Source organism: Salmo salar, chromosome 27 (assembly GCF_965601325.2).
Source record: "Salmo salar chromosome 27, fSalSal1, whole genome shotgun sequence".
Classification (NCBI taxonomy): Eukaryota; Metazoa; Chordata; class Actinopteri; order Salmoniformes; family Salmonidae; genus Salmo; species Salmo salar.
The window spans coordinates 17580190-17595384 of NC_138317.1; the positions used below are offsets into that span (position 1 = coordinate 17580190).

Consider the following 15195-nt stretch of genomic DNA (forward strand, 5'->3'; position numbering starts at 1 on the left):
TGCTGCCACCAGATGGCGCTATTATTCCTAGCGTCTTTTTTTATTTGCCAATGGTTTATGTACAATCATTTACGATTGTTTGAGAAAGTGAGGGTGTGGTGTTTAGTTCGGAGTGAATTTTAGATTTGCATGTTAGCTTTGTGCTTGTGTTGCTGAAAAGGTTAGACTCCTAAATGGTATGTAATGCCAAATAATTACTTTACATTTCACATCTACCCCTATAGTGACTTCCTTTAACAGAGCACAAGTCACACTACAGAAGTAAATCGTTCCATCCTTTATTAAACATAGCTTGCAAGAGATAAATATTACAAAGTTATTTCCTCCAAAATTAGCTTATTTTTTCAGTCAATGCATAATCATTATTAATCAACTGGCAGTTTTCAAACAGCATCAATATTTTTTAATTTTTTTTTATTTCAAGACAGTTAAATATCAAGTATGTGCAAAAGGTCAGGATTTACATTTGAAATCAAAATAAAACAAAAGGGCTTTTTTTTTTTTAAAGGATCAAAATTCATTTTAATCTTTTCACCCATTTCCCAATGTCCATTCAATTGATACAGATTGAGTCATTATCAATGTCATTTTTTTTCTCACAAATGTAATATACAACATCAACAGTATGCAATGTTCAAACTGAGGAATTGCAGTTAATTTTATAATGTATAAAAAGAAAAGCTTTCAGCATATTCACATCAAATTTAGAAAATGATTTGCAATAAATCCCCCCTCCCTCCCCTTCAAAAAGTTACCTGTATTTCCAACAATAACTAATATGCCAAGAGTAAATGAAATTATACCAATAAAATAATACATTTGTATAGCCAGGAAATGTGATCAGTCCTCCATCAGAATGACATCACGATTAGTAAACCCCATAACTAACACTGTCCTGATGGGCAGCTTTATCTGCCTTAGAATGTTTTAGACACAACCCCATTATTTTTTAACTCACTTATATGGCAGTCAATATAGAGTATTGTCAGTTTGATAACTCCATGAAAATTCCCCCAAAACAGATGTTGACCAGAACAAAATGGTGATGAGGGCAATATTTCACTCATCTCCAACAGCTCCTAGCACACTAGATTAAAAGGAAATACTTTTTTTTTGTTTTTTTGTTTTTTTTTACAATTTATGTTCCAATGGAAAGCATGAGCATTACAAAATGTCACATTTTCATATTCATAGAAATATGGAAGAAAGCAAAGGAAATGTAATTTTTTTTAACTTGTCATTTCAGACATGGGTAGCCCTGTAGTTCAGTACAGAAATTGAAATCAACAAAACACAGAGAGATCTGTGGATTTGATGACTATCCCGGGGTAGTACTGTCCATCAGCGCTTTGATCCATGCCACGTCCTCACAAATGAAGTTTGCATGGGCTCAACCAAAGTAAGAAATACACTGAACAGCGTTGAGTTTCTAATAGAACATACAACAAACATACGTGAACTTGACATTCTTCACGCTCGAAGCCTGTGGAATGGATCTAACTCCATCAGAACAATGACCACTTTTCCGGCAAACACTACTCACTACAACAACAAAAAAATACATCCAGGGAGAAAATGTGTAAAAAAAATAAAATGATAAGAGAATAATAATCCCATACATTTTGCACATTTGTTACACAATAATACACAGTGATCACAAAACGAAATGACAAGCTTCACTATATTCATGGCTTTTTGTTTGCTTTTCTACACAATATACCATTTTTTTTTGAAGGGAGAAAAAAAGCTTATGTACAATAAGTCATTATTACTTCTGACCAAGCAAATATCTTGTCATTTTTATTTCAGTCAATAAAATGTTTGATAATTATTTTTATTTTTTTCTTGAAAACTTAAAACATTACAAACAAAACAAAAAATTAACTGAATTGAGACATCAGAAATAGAAGAATGACATTTAAAAACCCTAAAACATTTGACATTAAAAAAAAAGAAGATTGTGGTTGAAATTACCAAGGTGTGTGGAATCATCTATTACAGTCTGCAAGAGCGAGAAAGGATTTTCAATATACAAGTCCAGCTTTGTAGCAAAAGGACATAGAAAAAAAACAAGACAGCCAAATGAAATATATGATGGGGTGGGAAAGAAAATGTACCCCGACAAACATTTTTTTAATGACATCCTATACTAACCAACCACAAGAGGGAATTGATTGACAATTGTATAAGCAACAACAACAAAAAACTCTTCTGAATGTAAACTTCCATTCACATCTACATATTGCACCTGCCAATCAAACCCAAGGTAGTTTCATAATGACTTGGTGTGTGTTCAGTATAAATAACGAGAACTAGGAAAGGGAACTTGAGATTTCATAGGCCACTGCATGAGTGCACTTGACACACCAAATCTGTGTATCCAGTGGGCAGAGCTTGCATCCAATTTTCAGACTACTCTGCCATAGAACTAAATGTAAGCCCGTCATGTCAGGCCTACTAAACTGCACACACCCAGTGATAGTAGTGTTAACTATCATGAGATTGATCCAAATCAGTAGATTACCCCATTTCAAAGAATCCATCTTGTTTGGTTCAGCTCCTCATAGCTTCCACTCTAACAGTGTTGGTCATAATCTCACAACCAAACCACACAGGTTGTCAGTGCATAAGAGGGTGAAAAACCCCAAACTCTTTCTTGAGGCCAGTGAACAATACAGGTGAGACATTAAGTGCCAATATTATTGCAGTGTTGCCATTGGGTCTTTCGATGGTCCTTTGGCTTTACTTAAGTCTCTCTATGGCCATAGGGATGGTGATGTGCCCTAACCCTTTATTCTATAACCTATTTGACCAAAAACGGACATAATACACTGTTGAGCCAATGGCCTACATGGGAAAATGTTTTATGTCGTTCAACGGTTGACCTAAACTCCTGATACAGTGAGAGGTGAAATTGCAAAGATAGGTTATAGCAGTAAATAATGCAACAATCCTCTAAAAGCCTGAAAACTGTGACGCTGAACCTAGCACAAACTATAAAGTCCTGTCTGATCTTCCCAAGACTAGCCATAAACCCCCTATAGCTTCTAGACGGACGCACATGTAAAAACGTATCTCCTATGCCAGCCAGACAAACCCCAAACTAATTGATGATCTGCTGGTCTACCTCTCTCGGAGTAATACTGCACATTTACTGAACACTGCTTTATATGTATTGTATGACGTGTAGCAAACTTGACTTCAAAATCAAACCGAAAAACAAACATAGAAAGTGCTGCTGGTGAAATGTGTGTGGCAGTGGTAAAAGAGTGTTGACAGGTGTGAGAGACCATGCTTGTATGACCGATGCCCCAAAAGGACAATGGGGGGCAAAAAAAGGATAAAAACAATTTGGTGTTAGTGCCAGCGTTAACAAACCTGTTCAAATCATTAAAAAGATAAGAGGGTTAACCAATTGAATGTCGTTTGATACAGTCCACATGAACACTCTGGACAATGGTCTCTCTCCCGACTCTCTCGTAGACAAATCGGATGACATCCGCACCTTGGGGTACCTGGGAATTATAACAGTATTACATTTTTAACCTTTTATTTTTATTTTATTCATAATAAGAAAAGTGCTCCTCGAGAATGAGGCATCTCGTGTGCATTGCCTGAACACGATGATTGATCCATCTCTCCCATTTTCTAGATAAATCCATATCAGTCTCCTTTCTCTCAAGCTAGCCATCAATACATAATCCATATAGATATTTGAATAGTTTCAATCTGTTCACTATTTTTTGATAATTATCGTCTCCTGGGGCAAGTACCTCACAGATACGCAGCCTTTTCTACAGGAGACGGCGCAAAAAAAAGGACAAATCAAGAAACCCTACAACAAGAAAACAAATAACATGCCACTGCCACCTCCAGCTCGAGTCCTCTCCATTTCCCTCACGGTACCACAAGGAACAGTTGGGTTTAGAAAGGTTTGAAGTCTCTGCATACTCTGAAAGTGAAGGCATTGAGGGGCAATGGAGGATCTTGGGGGCAGCTTTCATGACCCCATTTTCAGGCCTGTGCCGAGCAGCAAGATGGGACGATACGCCACAGTCCAAAATGGCTGCCACGCTCCTTCTCTATGCAGGCCATGGCCTCCACCGGTGACATGGCAGGTATTTTTTCTCACCGCAAACACCGATGGACTTTCCTGTGCTTAGTTCATAGATTTTTAATAATCTATCTGCACGTTTCTGTATTTTCTCGCTCCCATTAATACTGTGTCAAAAATATGAATAGTGCTTCCTGGTTATGATCCGTCATCTTTGCTGGTCGACTCAAAGCAGGGCAGTCAGTCATTGGACCGGTGTCCAGTTAGATCCGGTTCATTCCACATGATCGCCCTCTTACATAGCGATATGTCCATCTCTTTTGCTGCGTTGAAACTTCACAAGAATCCAATCCATAACAGAAGAAGGCTTTAAACATTTTGAAAACTAAAGAACCATACATATGGAGTGTAGAAGGGGAGTAACTAAAATACAATTATGCCAAAAGAAAAACAATGATATCCTAAAGCAACCTTGCAATAGTCCCCCCCCCCCCCCCAAATAAATAAAAGTAAAGGTATGAACTGAAAGGCGCTCTACGTAGCATAACAATAAAAAAGCTTAATAAGAGTAATAGTAACTGAAGCGGTAACAGTTATCATAATAATAATAGTAACAACGGCAATAATAGTAGTACAAATTATTTGAGAGTCTTCGAAATAATTTTGCTATAGTAAGAAAGTCGAGAAGATGCACTGACAGTTTGGTTGTCTTTTGTCTGGCTGATTGTGTCGTTTCTCAGGCTGATTGTGTCGTTTCTCATGGGTTAGTTTAGGTAGGCACACGGACAGGCACTGCATGCAATGGGGTGGGGGAGGTGGTCTTTTTTTTGTGAGGGCATGGTGGTGGGGGGGTGGAGAAGGTGGCCCTTGGGGCGAAGATTGGGAAGGTGGGGGCAAAGGGCGGGGTTCATTTCTGTCCGTTGATGGACTGTGATATGGAGCGTGGCGGGATCATGTCCAACAGGTACTCCCTCTGGCGGTCAGCTAAGCTGGAGCCCTTGTGGGCCCCAACCCCTCCTTGGTTCAGGTATGCAATGTTCAATCCTGACAGAAAAGGAGAAAGAGATCAAGAATAATAGAGAAGGAGAGAAAGAGACAGAGTTCAAACAAGAGGTTGAGAGAATGAACAAGGAGAGGGAAGTTAAAAGGACAGAAAGAGAGAGAGAGGAAAAAGAAAGACAGGAAGAAAGAGGAACACACTCAATAAAACCTTTGTACCCACAACATATTTAAAAATGAAAAATGTTCCAGTCGGCTGTGTCTGTTTTGTCCACCAGGGTTGGGGTCAATTGCAATTTAATTTGAAATTCAAAATGTAATACTTGATTTTACTCATGAAGCGGAGAATTTACATTGAATTCAATGAAAGTTTTAACAATCTTCAAGTTATGGAATTATAATTGAATTGGAATTAGTGTGTATGAATTGGAATTGTAAAATAAAAAATGAAAAATAGGAATTTAATTGAATATCTGTACATTTCACAGTTAATGCACTTAGTATCAAAAACTGACCGCAGGATTTGTTTTCAAATGATTTCAAGTTGTATTTCTATGTCCAGTATAACTACACTGTCTGAACAATGACATGTTCAGCCTAACTGCCTGAGGGAATTTAATTGGAATTAGTGGAATTGTTGGGGAAAATATTGAGTTGGCAATTACATTTATTTTTATTTTTTATAACCTAACATTGGAACTTGGAGGGATTGAATTTTCTCTGAATTCAAAGACTAACCTGGAATTTGAATTGAGTTTACAGGGAAAGGGAATTTAATTCGAATGGATTAATCCCAACCCTGCTGTCCACCTCACCAGAGATTTCAGAGTTTGTTAGACAATCATAAGGTATGACAATTATTATTGCAATAATTATTTTATTTATGCTCTCAGTATGGCCATCTTTGTGAAAAATGTGTAAAGCCCATCGTGTATCACTCTTAAGCTTTCTTTGAATGCTCAACATTTGGGCATCACCTTCAGGTATAATGCATTGTAAGACCTGTCATAAGCATGTATGACCCCCATATTATCGTCTCATCATCTCATAATGATCCTGACTGAATTAAAAACAGCCATTTGGAAGATGTTTAAAATGTGCTACATAGAAAGACATAACTTATTTTGAGCCTTACACATGATACTGGTCCCTTGGAGAAATCGAACCCACAACCATTTATACACTGAGTGTACAAAACATTAAGGACACCTGCTCTTTCCATGACATAGACTGACCAGGTGAATCAAGATGAAAGCTATGATCCCTTATTGATGTCACTTGTTTAAAATCAGTGTAGATGGAAGGGGAGGAGACAGGTTAAAGAAGGATTTTTAAGCCTTCAGACAATAGAGACATGTATTGTGTATGTGTGCCATTCAGAGGGTGAATAGGCAAGACAAAAGATTGAAGTGCCTTTGAACGGGGTATGGTAGTAAGTTCAGGTGCACCAGTTTGTGTCAAAATAAAGAAAAACCCTTGAATGATTAGGTGTGTCCAAACATTTGACTGTATGTATGTATGTATGTATATATATATATACATACATACATACACATATACATACATATACACACACACACACACACACACACACACACACACACACACACACACACACACACACACACACACACACACACACACCCACACACACACACACACACACACACACACACACACACACACACACACACACACACACACACAGCACCAGTTAAAAGATTGGACACATCTACTCATTCCAGGGTTTTTCTTTATTTTTACTATTTTCTACATTGTAGAATAACAGACAAACTATGAAATAACACATGGAATCATGTAGTAACCAAAAAAGTGTTAAACAAATCAATATACATTTTACATTTGAGATTCTTCAAAGTAGCCACCCTTTGCCTTGATGACAGCTTTGCACACTCTTGGTATTCTGTCAACCAGCTTCACCTGGAATGCTTTCCCAACAGTCTTGAAGGAGTTCCCACATATGCTGAGCACTTGTTGGCTGCTTTTCCTTCACTTTGCGGTCTAACTCATCCCAAACCATCTCAATTGGGTTGAGGTCGGGTGATTGTGGAGGCCAGGTCATCTGAAACAGCACTCCATCACTCTCCTTCTTGGTCAAATAGCCCTTACATAGCCTGGAGGTGTGTTGGGTCATTGTCTTGTTGAAAAACAAATGATAGTGGGACTAAGCGCAAACCAGGTGGGATGGTGTATCGCTGTAGAATGGTGTGGTAGCCATGCTGGTTAAGTGTGCCTTGAATTGTAAATAAATCACTAACAGTGTCACCAGCAAAGGACCCCCACATCATCACACCTCCTCCTCCATGCTTCACAGTGGGAACCACACATGCGGAGATCATCTGTTCACCTACTCTACGTCTCACAAAGATACGGCGGTTGGAAGCAAAATTCTCAAATTTGGACTCAGACCAAAGGACAGATTTCCACCGGTCTAATGTCCATTGCTCATGTTTCTTGGCTAAAGGAAAGTCTCTTCTTCATTTTGGTGTCATTTAGTAGTGGTTTCTTTGCAGCAATTCGACCATGAAGGCCTGATTCACGCAGTCTCCTCTGAACAGTTGATGTTGAGCTGTGTCTGTTACTTGAACTCTGTGAAGCATTTATTTGGGCTGCAATTTCTGAGGCTGGTAACTCTAATGAACATCCTCTGCAGCAGAGGTAACTCTGGGTCTTCCTTTCATGTGGCGGTCCTCATGAGAGCCAGTTTCATCATAGTTTTTGCGACTGCACTTGAAGAAACTTTCAAAATTCTCCATTTTGACTGACTTTCATGTCTTAAAGTAATGATGGACTGTCGTTTTCTTTGCTTATTTAAGCTGTTCTTTCCATAATATGGACTTGGTCTTTTACCAAATAGGGCTATCTTCTGTATACCAACTTCACCTTGTCACAACACAACTGATTGGCTCAAACGCATTAAGAAGGAAAGAAATACCACAAATGAACTTTTAACAAGGCACACCTGTTAATTGAAATGCATTCCAGGTGACTACCTTATGAAGCTGGTTGAGAGAACGCCAAGGGTGTGCAAACTGTCATCAAGGCAAAGGATGGCTACTTTGAAGAATCTCATATATATTTTGATTTGTTTAACACTTTTGGGTTATTACATGTTTCTATATGTGATATTTAATAGTATTGATGTCTTCACTACTTTTATACAATGTAGAAAATAGTAAAAATAAAGAAAAACCCTGGAATGAGTAGGTGTGTCCATATGTATATGTATATATATATATATATATATATATATATATATATATATATTTTATTGTTTTTGTTCACACACATACATACAACATGTAATAGCATTATACAGTGCCTTCAGAAAGTATTCACACCCCTTGACTTTTTCCACATTTTGTTGTGTTACAGCCTGAATATAAAATTGGTTATACTTAGATGTTTGTCACTGGCCTACATAGAGTACCTCGTAATGTCAACGTTAAATTATGTTTTTAGAAATGTTTACTAATGTCCTGAGTCAATAAGCCTGAATAAGTTCAGGAGTAATACGTTGCTTAACAAGTCACAAATAAGTTGCATGGACTCACTCTGTGTGCAATAATAGTCATTAAAAAATATTTTTAAACACTACCTCCTCTCTGTACCCCACACATACAGATAATTTTAAGGTCCCTCAGTCGAGCAGTACATTTTAAACACAGATTCAACCAAAAAGACCAGGGAGACTTTCTAATGCCTCGCAAAGAAGGGCACCTTTACCCACCTATTGGTAGATGGGTAAAAATAAAACAAAGCAGATATTGAATATCCTTTTGAACATGGAGAACTTATTAATTACACTTTGGATGGTGTATCAATACACACAGTCACTATAAAGATACAGGTGTCATTCCTAACTCCGTTGCCGGAGAGGAAGGACACCGCTCAGGGATTTCAACATGAGGCCAATAGTGACTTTAAAACAGTTACAGAGTTGACAAAAAAAATTGCAATTAAATCAATTTCAATCCCACTTTGTACAACAACAAAATGTGGAAAAAGTCAAGGGGTGTGAATACTTTCTGAAGGCACTGTATCTGCAGGCTTTATGCCTAATTGAAGTGTTACCATAAGGGGTTCTCAAAAACCCACCGGGGATGTTGTAGATCTGGCGACGGCCATCATGCTGGATCCGACTGCTGCCACCGCCACCACTACCGCTCCCACCTCCTCCTCCGCAGCGCTGCTTCCCCGTCATCCCCAGTAGGCCGCTGGCCACGGAGAGCTGGGATGCCTGGGCGAAGTTGGAGAGGACTCCCCTCGCTGAGCTGGAGAGACCCCTCTGCATGGAGGCCTGAGGCTGGGGAGCCTGAGGGAGCAGAGTGGAGAGACGGTGGAGTAAATCAGTGACCTCTAGATACAGCAGTCCAGTCAAAAGTTTTTTGTGTTGTTTGTTGTAACATTACAACTTAAAACATAATATGATACTGTGCCGGAGAATGGTCTACAAACGCTGCCAACTAAATCAAATCAAATTTTATTGGTCACATACAAATGGTTAGCAGATGTTAATGCAAGTGTAGCGAAATTAAATTAAAGCAGGAAGCACCAGTGACTCGGTCTATAAAAAAGTGGTCAGATGAAGCAGATTCTAAACTACAGGACTGTTTTGCTATCACAGACTGGAACATGTTCCGGGATTCTACCGATGGCATTGAGGTGGAACACCACATCAGTCACTGGCTTCATCAATAAGTGCGTCGAGGACGTCGTCCCCACAGTGACTGTACGTACATACCGCAACCAGAAGCCATGGATTACAGGCAACATTCGCATTGAGCTAAAGGGCAGAGCTGCCGCGGGACTCAAGGTGCGGGACTCTAACCCGGAAGCTTACAAGAAATCCTGCTATGCCCTGCAACGAACCATCAAACAGGCAAAGCGTCAATACAGGGCTAAGATTGAATCATACTACACCGGCTCAGATGCTCGTATTATGTGGCAGGGCTTGCAAACTATTACAGACTACAAAAGGGAAGTACAGCCGCGAGCTGCCCAGTGACACAAGCCTATCAGACGAGCTAAATCACTTCTATGCTCGCTTCGAGGCAAGCAACACCGAGGCATGCATGAGAGCATCAGCTGTTCCGGATGACTGTGGGATCACGCTCTCCGTAGCCGACGTGAGTAAGACCTTTAAACAGGTCAACATACACAAGGCTGCGGGGCCAGATGGATTACCAGGACGTGTGCTCCGGGCATGACCTGACGAACTGGCAGGTGTCTTCACTGACATTTTCAACATGTCCCTGACTGAGTCTGTAAAACAAACATGTTTCAAGCAGACCACCATAGGCCCTGTGCCCAAGAACACAAATGCAACCTGCCTAAATGACTACAGACCCATAGCACTCACGTCCATATCCATGAAGTGCTTTAATGGCTCACATCAACACCATTATCCCAGAGACCATAGACCCACTCCAATTTGCATACCGCCCAAACAGATGCACAGATGATGCAATCTCTATTGCACTCCACACTGCCCTTTCCCACCTGGACAAAAGGAACACTTATGTGAGAATGCTATTCGTTGACTACAGCTCAGCGTTCAACACCATAGTACTCTCAAAGCTCATCACTAAGCTAAGGATCCTGGGATAAAACACCTCCCTCTGCAACTGGATCCTGGACTTCCTGACGGGCCAACCCCAGGTGGTGAGGGTAGGTAGCAACACATCTGCCACGCTAATCCTCAACACTGGAGCCCCCCAGGGGTGCGTGCTCAGTCCCCTCCTGTACTCCCTGTTCACCCAAGACTGCACGGCCAGGCACAACATCACTAAGTTTGCAGATGACAACAGTGGTAGGCCTGATCACCGACAACGACGAGACAGCCTATAGGGAGGTCAGAGACCTGGCCGGGTGGTGCCAGAATAACAACCTATCCCTCAACGTAACCAAGACTAAGGAGATAATTGTGGACTACACGAAAAGGAGGACCGAGTACGCCCCCATTCTCATCGATGGGTCTGTAGTGTAGCAGGTTGAGAGCTTCAAGTTCTTTCCAAGACAGTCGTGAAGAGGGCACGACAAAGCCTATTCCCCCTCAGGAAACTAAAAAGATTTGGCATGGGTCCTGAGATCCTCAAAAGGTTCTACAGCTGCAACATCGACAGCATCCTGACTGGTTGCATCACTGCCTGGTATGGCAATTGCTCGGCCTCCGACCGCAAGGCACTACAGAGGGTAGTGCGTACGGCCCAGTACATCACTGGGGCTAAGCTGCCTGCCATCCAGGACCTCTACACCAGGCGGTGTCAGAGGAAGGCCATAAAAATTGTCAAAGACCCCAGCCACCTCAGTCATAGACTGTTCTCTCTACTACCGCATGGCAAGCAGTACCGGAGTGCCAAGTCTAGGACAAAAAGGCTTCTCAACAGTTTTTACCCCCAAGCCATAAGACTCCTGAACAGGTAATCAAATGGCTACCTGGACTATTTGCATTGTGTACCCCCCCCCCCCCCCCCCCCGGCCCCTCTTTTACGCTGCTGCTACTCTCTGTTGATCATATATGCACAGTCACTTTAACTATACATTCATGTACATATGTACATTGGCTAACCGTGCTATCTGCATTGTGTCCCGCCACCCACCACCGCTACTCTCTGTTCATCATATATGCATAGTCACTTTAACCATATCTACATGTACATTCTACCTCAATCAACCTGACTAACCGGTGTCTGTATGTAGCCTCGCAACTTTTATAGCCTCGCTACTGTTTTTCACTGTCTTTTTACTGTTGTTTTTATTTCTTTACTTACCTATTGTTCACCTAATACATTTTTTGCACTATTGGTTAGAGCCTGCAAGTAAGCATTTCACTGTAAGGTCTACACCTGTTGTATTCGGCGCACGTGACAAACTTTGATTTGAAATGCTTGTGCTTCTAGCTCCGACAGTGCAGTAATATCTAACAAGTAATCTAACAAATCAACAACAACTACCTAAAACACACACATCTAAAGCGATGGAACAAGAATATGTACATATAAATATATGGATGAGCGATGACCGAGCGGCATAGGCAAGATGCAATGGATGGTATAAAATACAGTATATACATATGAGATGAGTAATGTAAGATATGTAAACATTATTAAAAGTGACATTATTTAAAGTGACTAGTGATACATCTATTAAAATGGCCAATGACTAAAGTCTGTGTGTAGGCAGCAGCCTCTCTGTGTTAGTGATGGCTGTTTAACAGTCTGATGGCTTTGAGATTGAAAAACAGCTTCAGTCTCTCGGTCCCAGCTTTGATGCACCTGTACTGACCTCGCCTTCTGGATGGTAGCGCAGTGAACAGGCAGTGGCTCGGGTGGCTGTTGTCCTTGATGATCTTTTTGGCCTTCCTGTGACATCGGGTGCTGTAGGTGTCCTGGAGGGCACGTAGTTTACCCCCAGTGATGCATTGTGCAGACCGTACCACCCTCTAGAGAGCCTTGCGGTTGTGGGCTGTGCAGTTGCCATACCAGGCGGTGATACAGCCCGACAGGATGCTCTCAATTGTGCATGCCCCCACCTCCTCCCTATAGGTTGTCTCGTTGTTGTTGGTAATCAAGCCTACTACTGTTGTGTCGTCTGCAAACTTGATGATTGAGTTGGAGGCGTGCATGGCCACGCATTCATGGGTGAAAAGGGAGTACATGTGGTTGAGCACGCACCATTGTGGGGCCTCAGTGTTGAGGATCAACAAAGTGGGGATGTTGTTTCCTACCTTCACCACCTGGGGGTGGCCCGTCTGGAAGTCCAGGACCCAATTGCACAGGGCGGGGTTGAGACCCAGGTTTTCAAGCTTAATGATGAGCTTGGATGGTACTATGGTGTTGAATGCTGAGCTGTAGTCAATGAACAGCATTCTTACATAGGTATTCCTCTTGTCCAGATGGAATAGGGCAGTGTGCAGTGTGATGGCAATTGCATCGTCTGTGGACCTGTTGGGGCGGTATGCAAACTGAAGTGGGTCTAGGGTGGCGGGTAAGGTGGAGGTGATATGATCCTTGACTAGTTTCTCAAAGCACTTCAGGATGACAAAAGTGAGTGCTACGGGATGATAGTCATTTTGTTCAGTTATCTTTGCCTTCTTGGGTACAGGAACAATGGTGGCCATCTTGAAGCATGTGGGGACAGCAGACTGGGATGGGGAGCAATTGAATATGTCCGTAAACACACCAACCAGCTGGTCTGCGCATGCTCTGAGGACGCGGCTAGGGATGCCGCTTGGGCCAGCAGCCTTGCGACGATTAAAACATTTAAATGTCTTACTCACGTCGGCCGTGGAGAAGAACGAGGGTCTGGCAGTCCTTGGTAGCGGGCAGTGTCGGTGGCACTGTATTATCCTCAAAGCGGGCAAAGATGTTTAGTTTGTCTGGAAGCAAGAAGTTGGTGTCCGTGAAGTGGCTGGTTTTCTTTTTGTAGTCCGTAATTGCCGGCAGACCCTGCCACATACATCTCGTGTCTGAGCCGTTGAATTGCAACTCTACTGTGTCCCTATACCAACATTTCGCTTGTTTGATTGCCTTGGAGAGAATAACTACACTATTTATACTCTGCCCTATTCCCAGTCATCTTTCCATAGTTAAATGAGGTGGTTCACGCTTTCAGTTTTGCGTGAATGCCGCCATCTATCCACGGTTTCTGGTTAGGGTAGGTTTTAATAGTCACAGTGGGTACAACCTCTCCAATGCACTTCCTTATAAACTCACTCACCAAATCAGTGTATACATGGCTGTTATTCTCAGGGGCTGCCCGGAACATTTCCCAGTCCGTGTGATCAAAACAATCTTGAAGTGTGGATTCCGATTGGTCTGACCAGCATTGAATGGTTCTTGTCACGGGTACATCTTGTTTGAGTTTCTACCTATAGGAAGGTAGGAGCAAAATGGAGTCGTGGTCGGATTTGCTGAAGGCAGATAATATGGTTGGCATTTAATTGTAAGGAATTCTAGGTCAGGTGAACAAAAGGACTTTAGTTCCTGTATGTTGTTATGATTACAACATGAGTCGTTAATCATGAAGCACACACCCCTGCCCTTCTTCCCAGAGAGATGTTTATTTCTGTCGGCGCGACACATGAAGAAACCTGGTGGCTGTACCGACTCCGCCAACATATCCCGAGAGAGCCATGTTTCCGTGAAAAAGAGAAATGTTACAATCTTTGATGGCTCTCTGGAAGGCAACCCTTGCCCTAATTTCGTCTACCTTGTTGTCTAGAGACTGGACATTGGCGAGTAATATACTCGGAAGCGGAGGGTGGTGTGCACGCCTTCGAAGTCTGACCAGGAGGCCACTCCGTAATACCTCTTCTGCAGCGACGTTGTTTTGGGTCGGCCGCTGGGATTAGATCCAATTTCCTGGGTGGTGGTGCGAACAAAGGAGCCGCTTCGGGAAAGTTGTATTCCTGGTCATTATGTTGGTAAGTTGACGTCACTCTTATATCCAATAGTTCTTCCCGGCTGTATGTAATAACACTTAAGATATAATAATACATAATAATACATAAAAAAACTAAATACAGCATAGTTTCCTAAGGACTCGAAGCGAGGCCACCATCTCTGTCGGCGCCATCTTGCTATAGATGGTTGACTGGGGGATAAGTGGATCTATGCAAACAGATTGGGGTGGACCAAGGACTCATTTTAAGAAAAACAGACTCCTTTTTGAGGTCTGACAACAGCTGACAAATTAAGGTTTTGCAGTTAACTGTCACTTTAAGGTATCTAAGTGTAGGCCCGTTACCTGACGCAGGGCATGATGTCGGATCATGGTCTCGGCCTTGCTGACGTTGGGAACAGTCGGAGCCGTGCTGGGTGAGAGGGCTGCCTGCTGCTGGAGCCTTTGCTCAATCTCCTGTTAAACACGGGGAGAGAAAGAGATAAGGATTGAGACAATGAACAACAGATGGGAAAAAATTGTGGGACAAGGACGAGGGGGAGAGAAACAGACAAGAAATTAAAGTATAAAAGCACAGCCGCACACACACACCTCTAAAAAAGCATTGATGCTTATTATATTTATTTATTTAACAAAGTTATGCAACACCCAATGCCCCTGTGTGAAAAAGTAATTGCCCCCTTACACTCAATAACTGGTTGTGCCACGTTTAGCTG

At 41.9% G+C, this 15195-nt stretch overlaps 1 protein-coding gene across 2 annotated transcripts in view; it reads right to left on the reverse strand.

Moving 5' to 3' along the window:
• Window positions 1-262: 262 nt before the first annotated feature.
• The window catches only part of LOC106588560 (transcriptional repressor p66-beta), a 50122-nt gene continuing 35189 nt past the window's right edge, over window positions 263-15195 (reverse strand). The window contains exons 9-11 of one of the 2 annotated variants that reach the window (XM_014177692.3): window positions 14825-14935; window positions 9149-9389; window positions 263-5098 (exon numbers count right to left, since the gene is read on the reverse strand). In XM_014177692.3, the coding sequence (XP_014033167.1) occupies window positions 4962-5098; window positions 9149-9389; window positions 14825-14935 (489 nt within the window). In that variant the 3' untranslated portion in view covers window positions 263-4961. The remainder of the gene's footprint in view (window positions 5099-9148; window positions 9390-14824; window positions 14936-15195) is intronic. The other variant, XM_014177693.3, reaches the window with a different exon arrangement.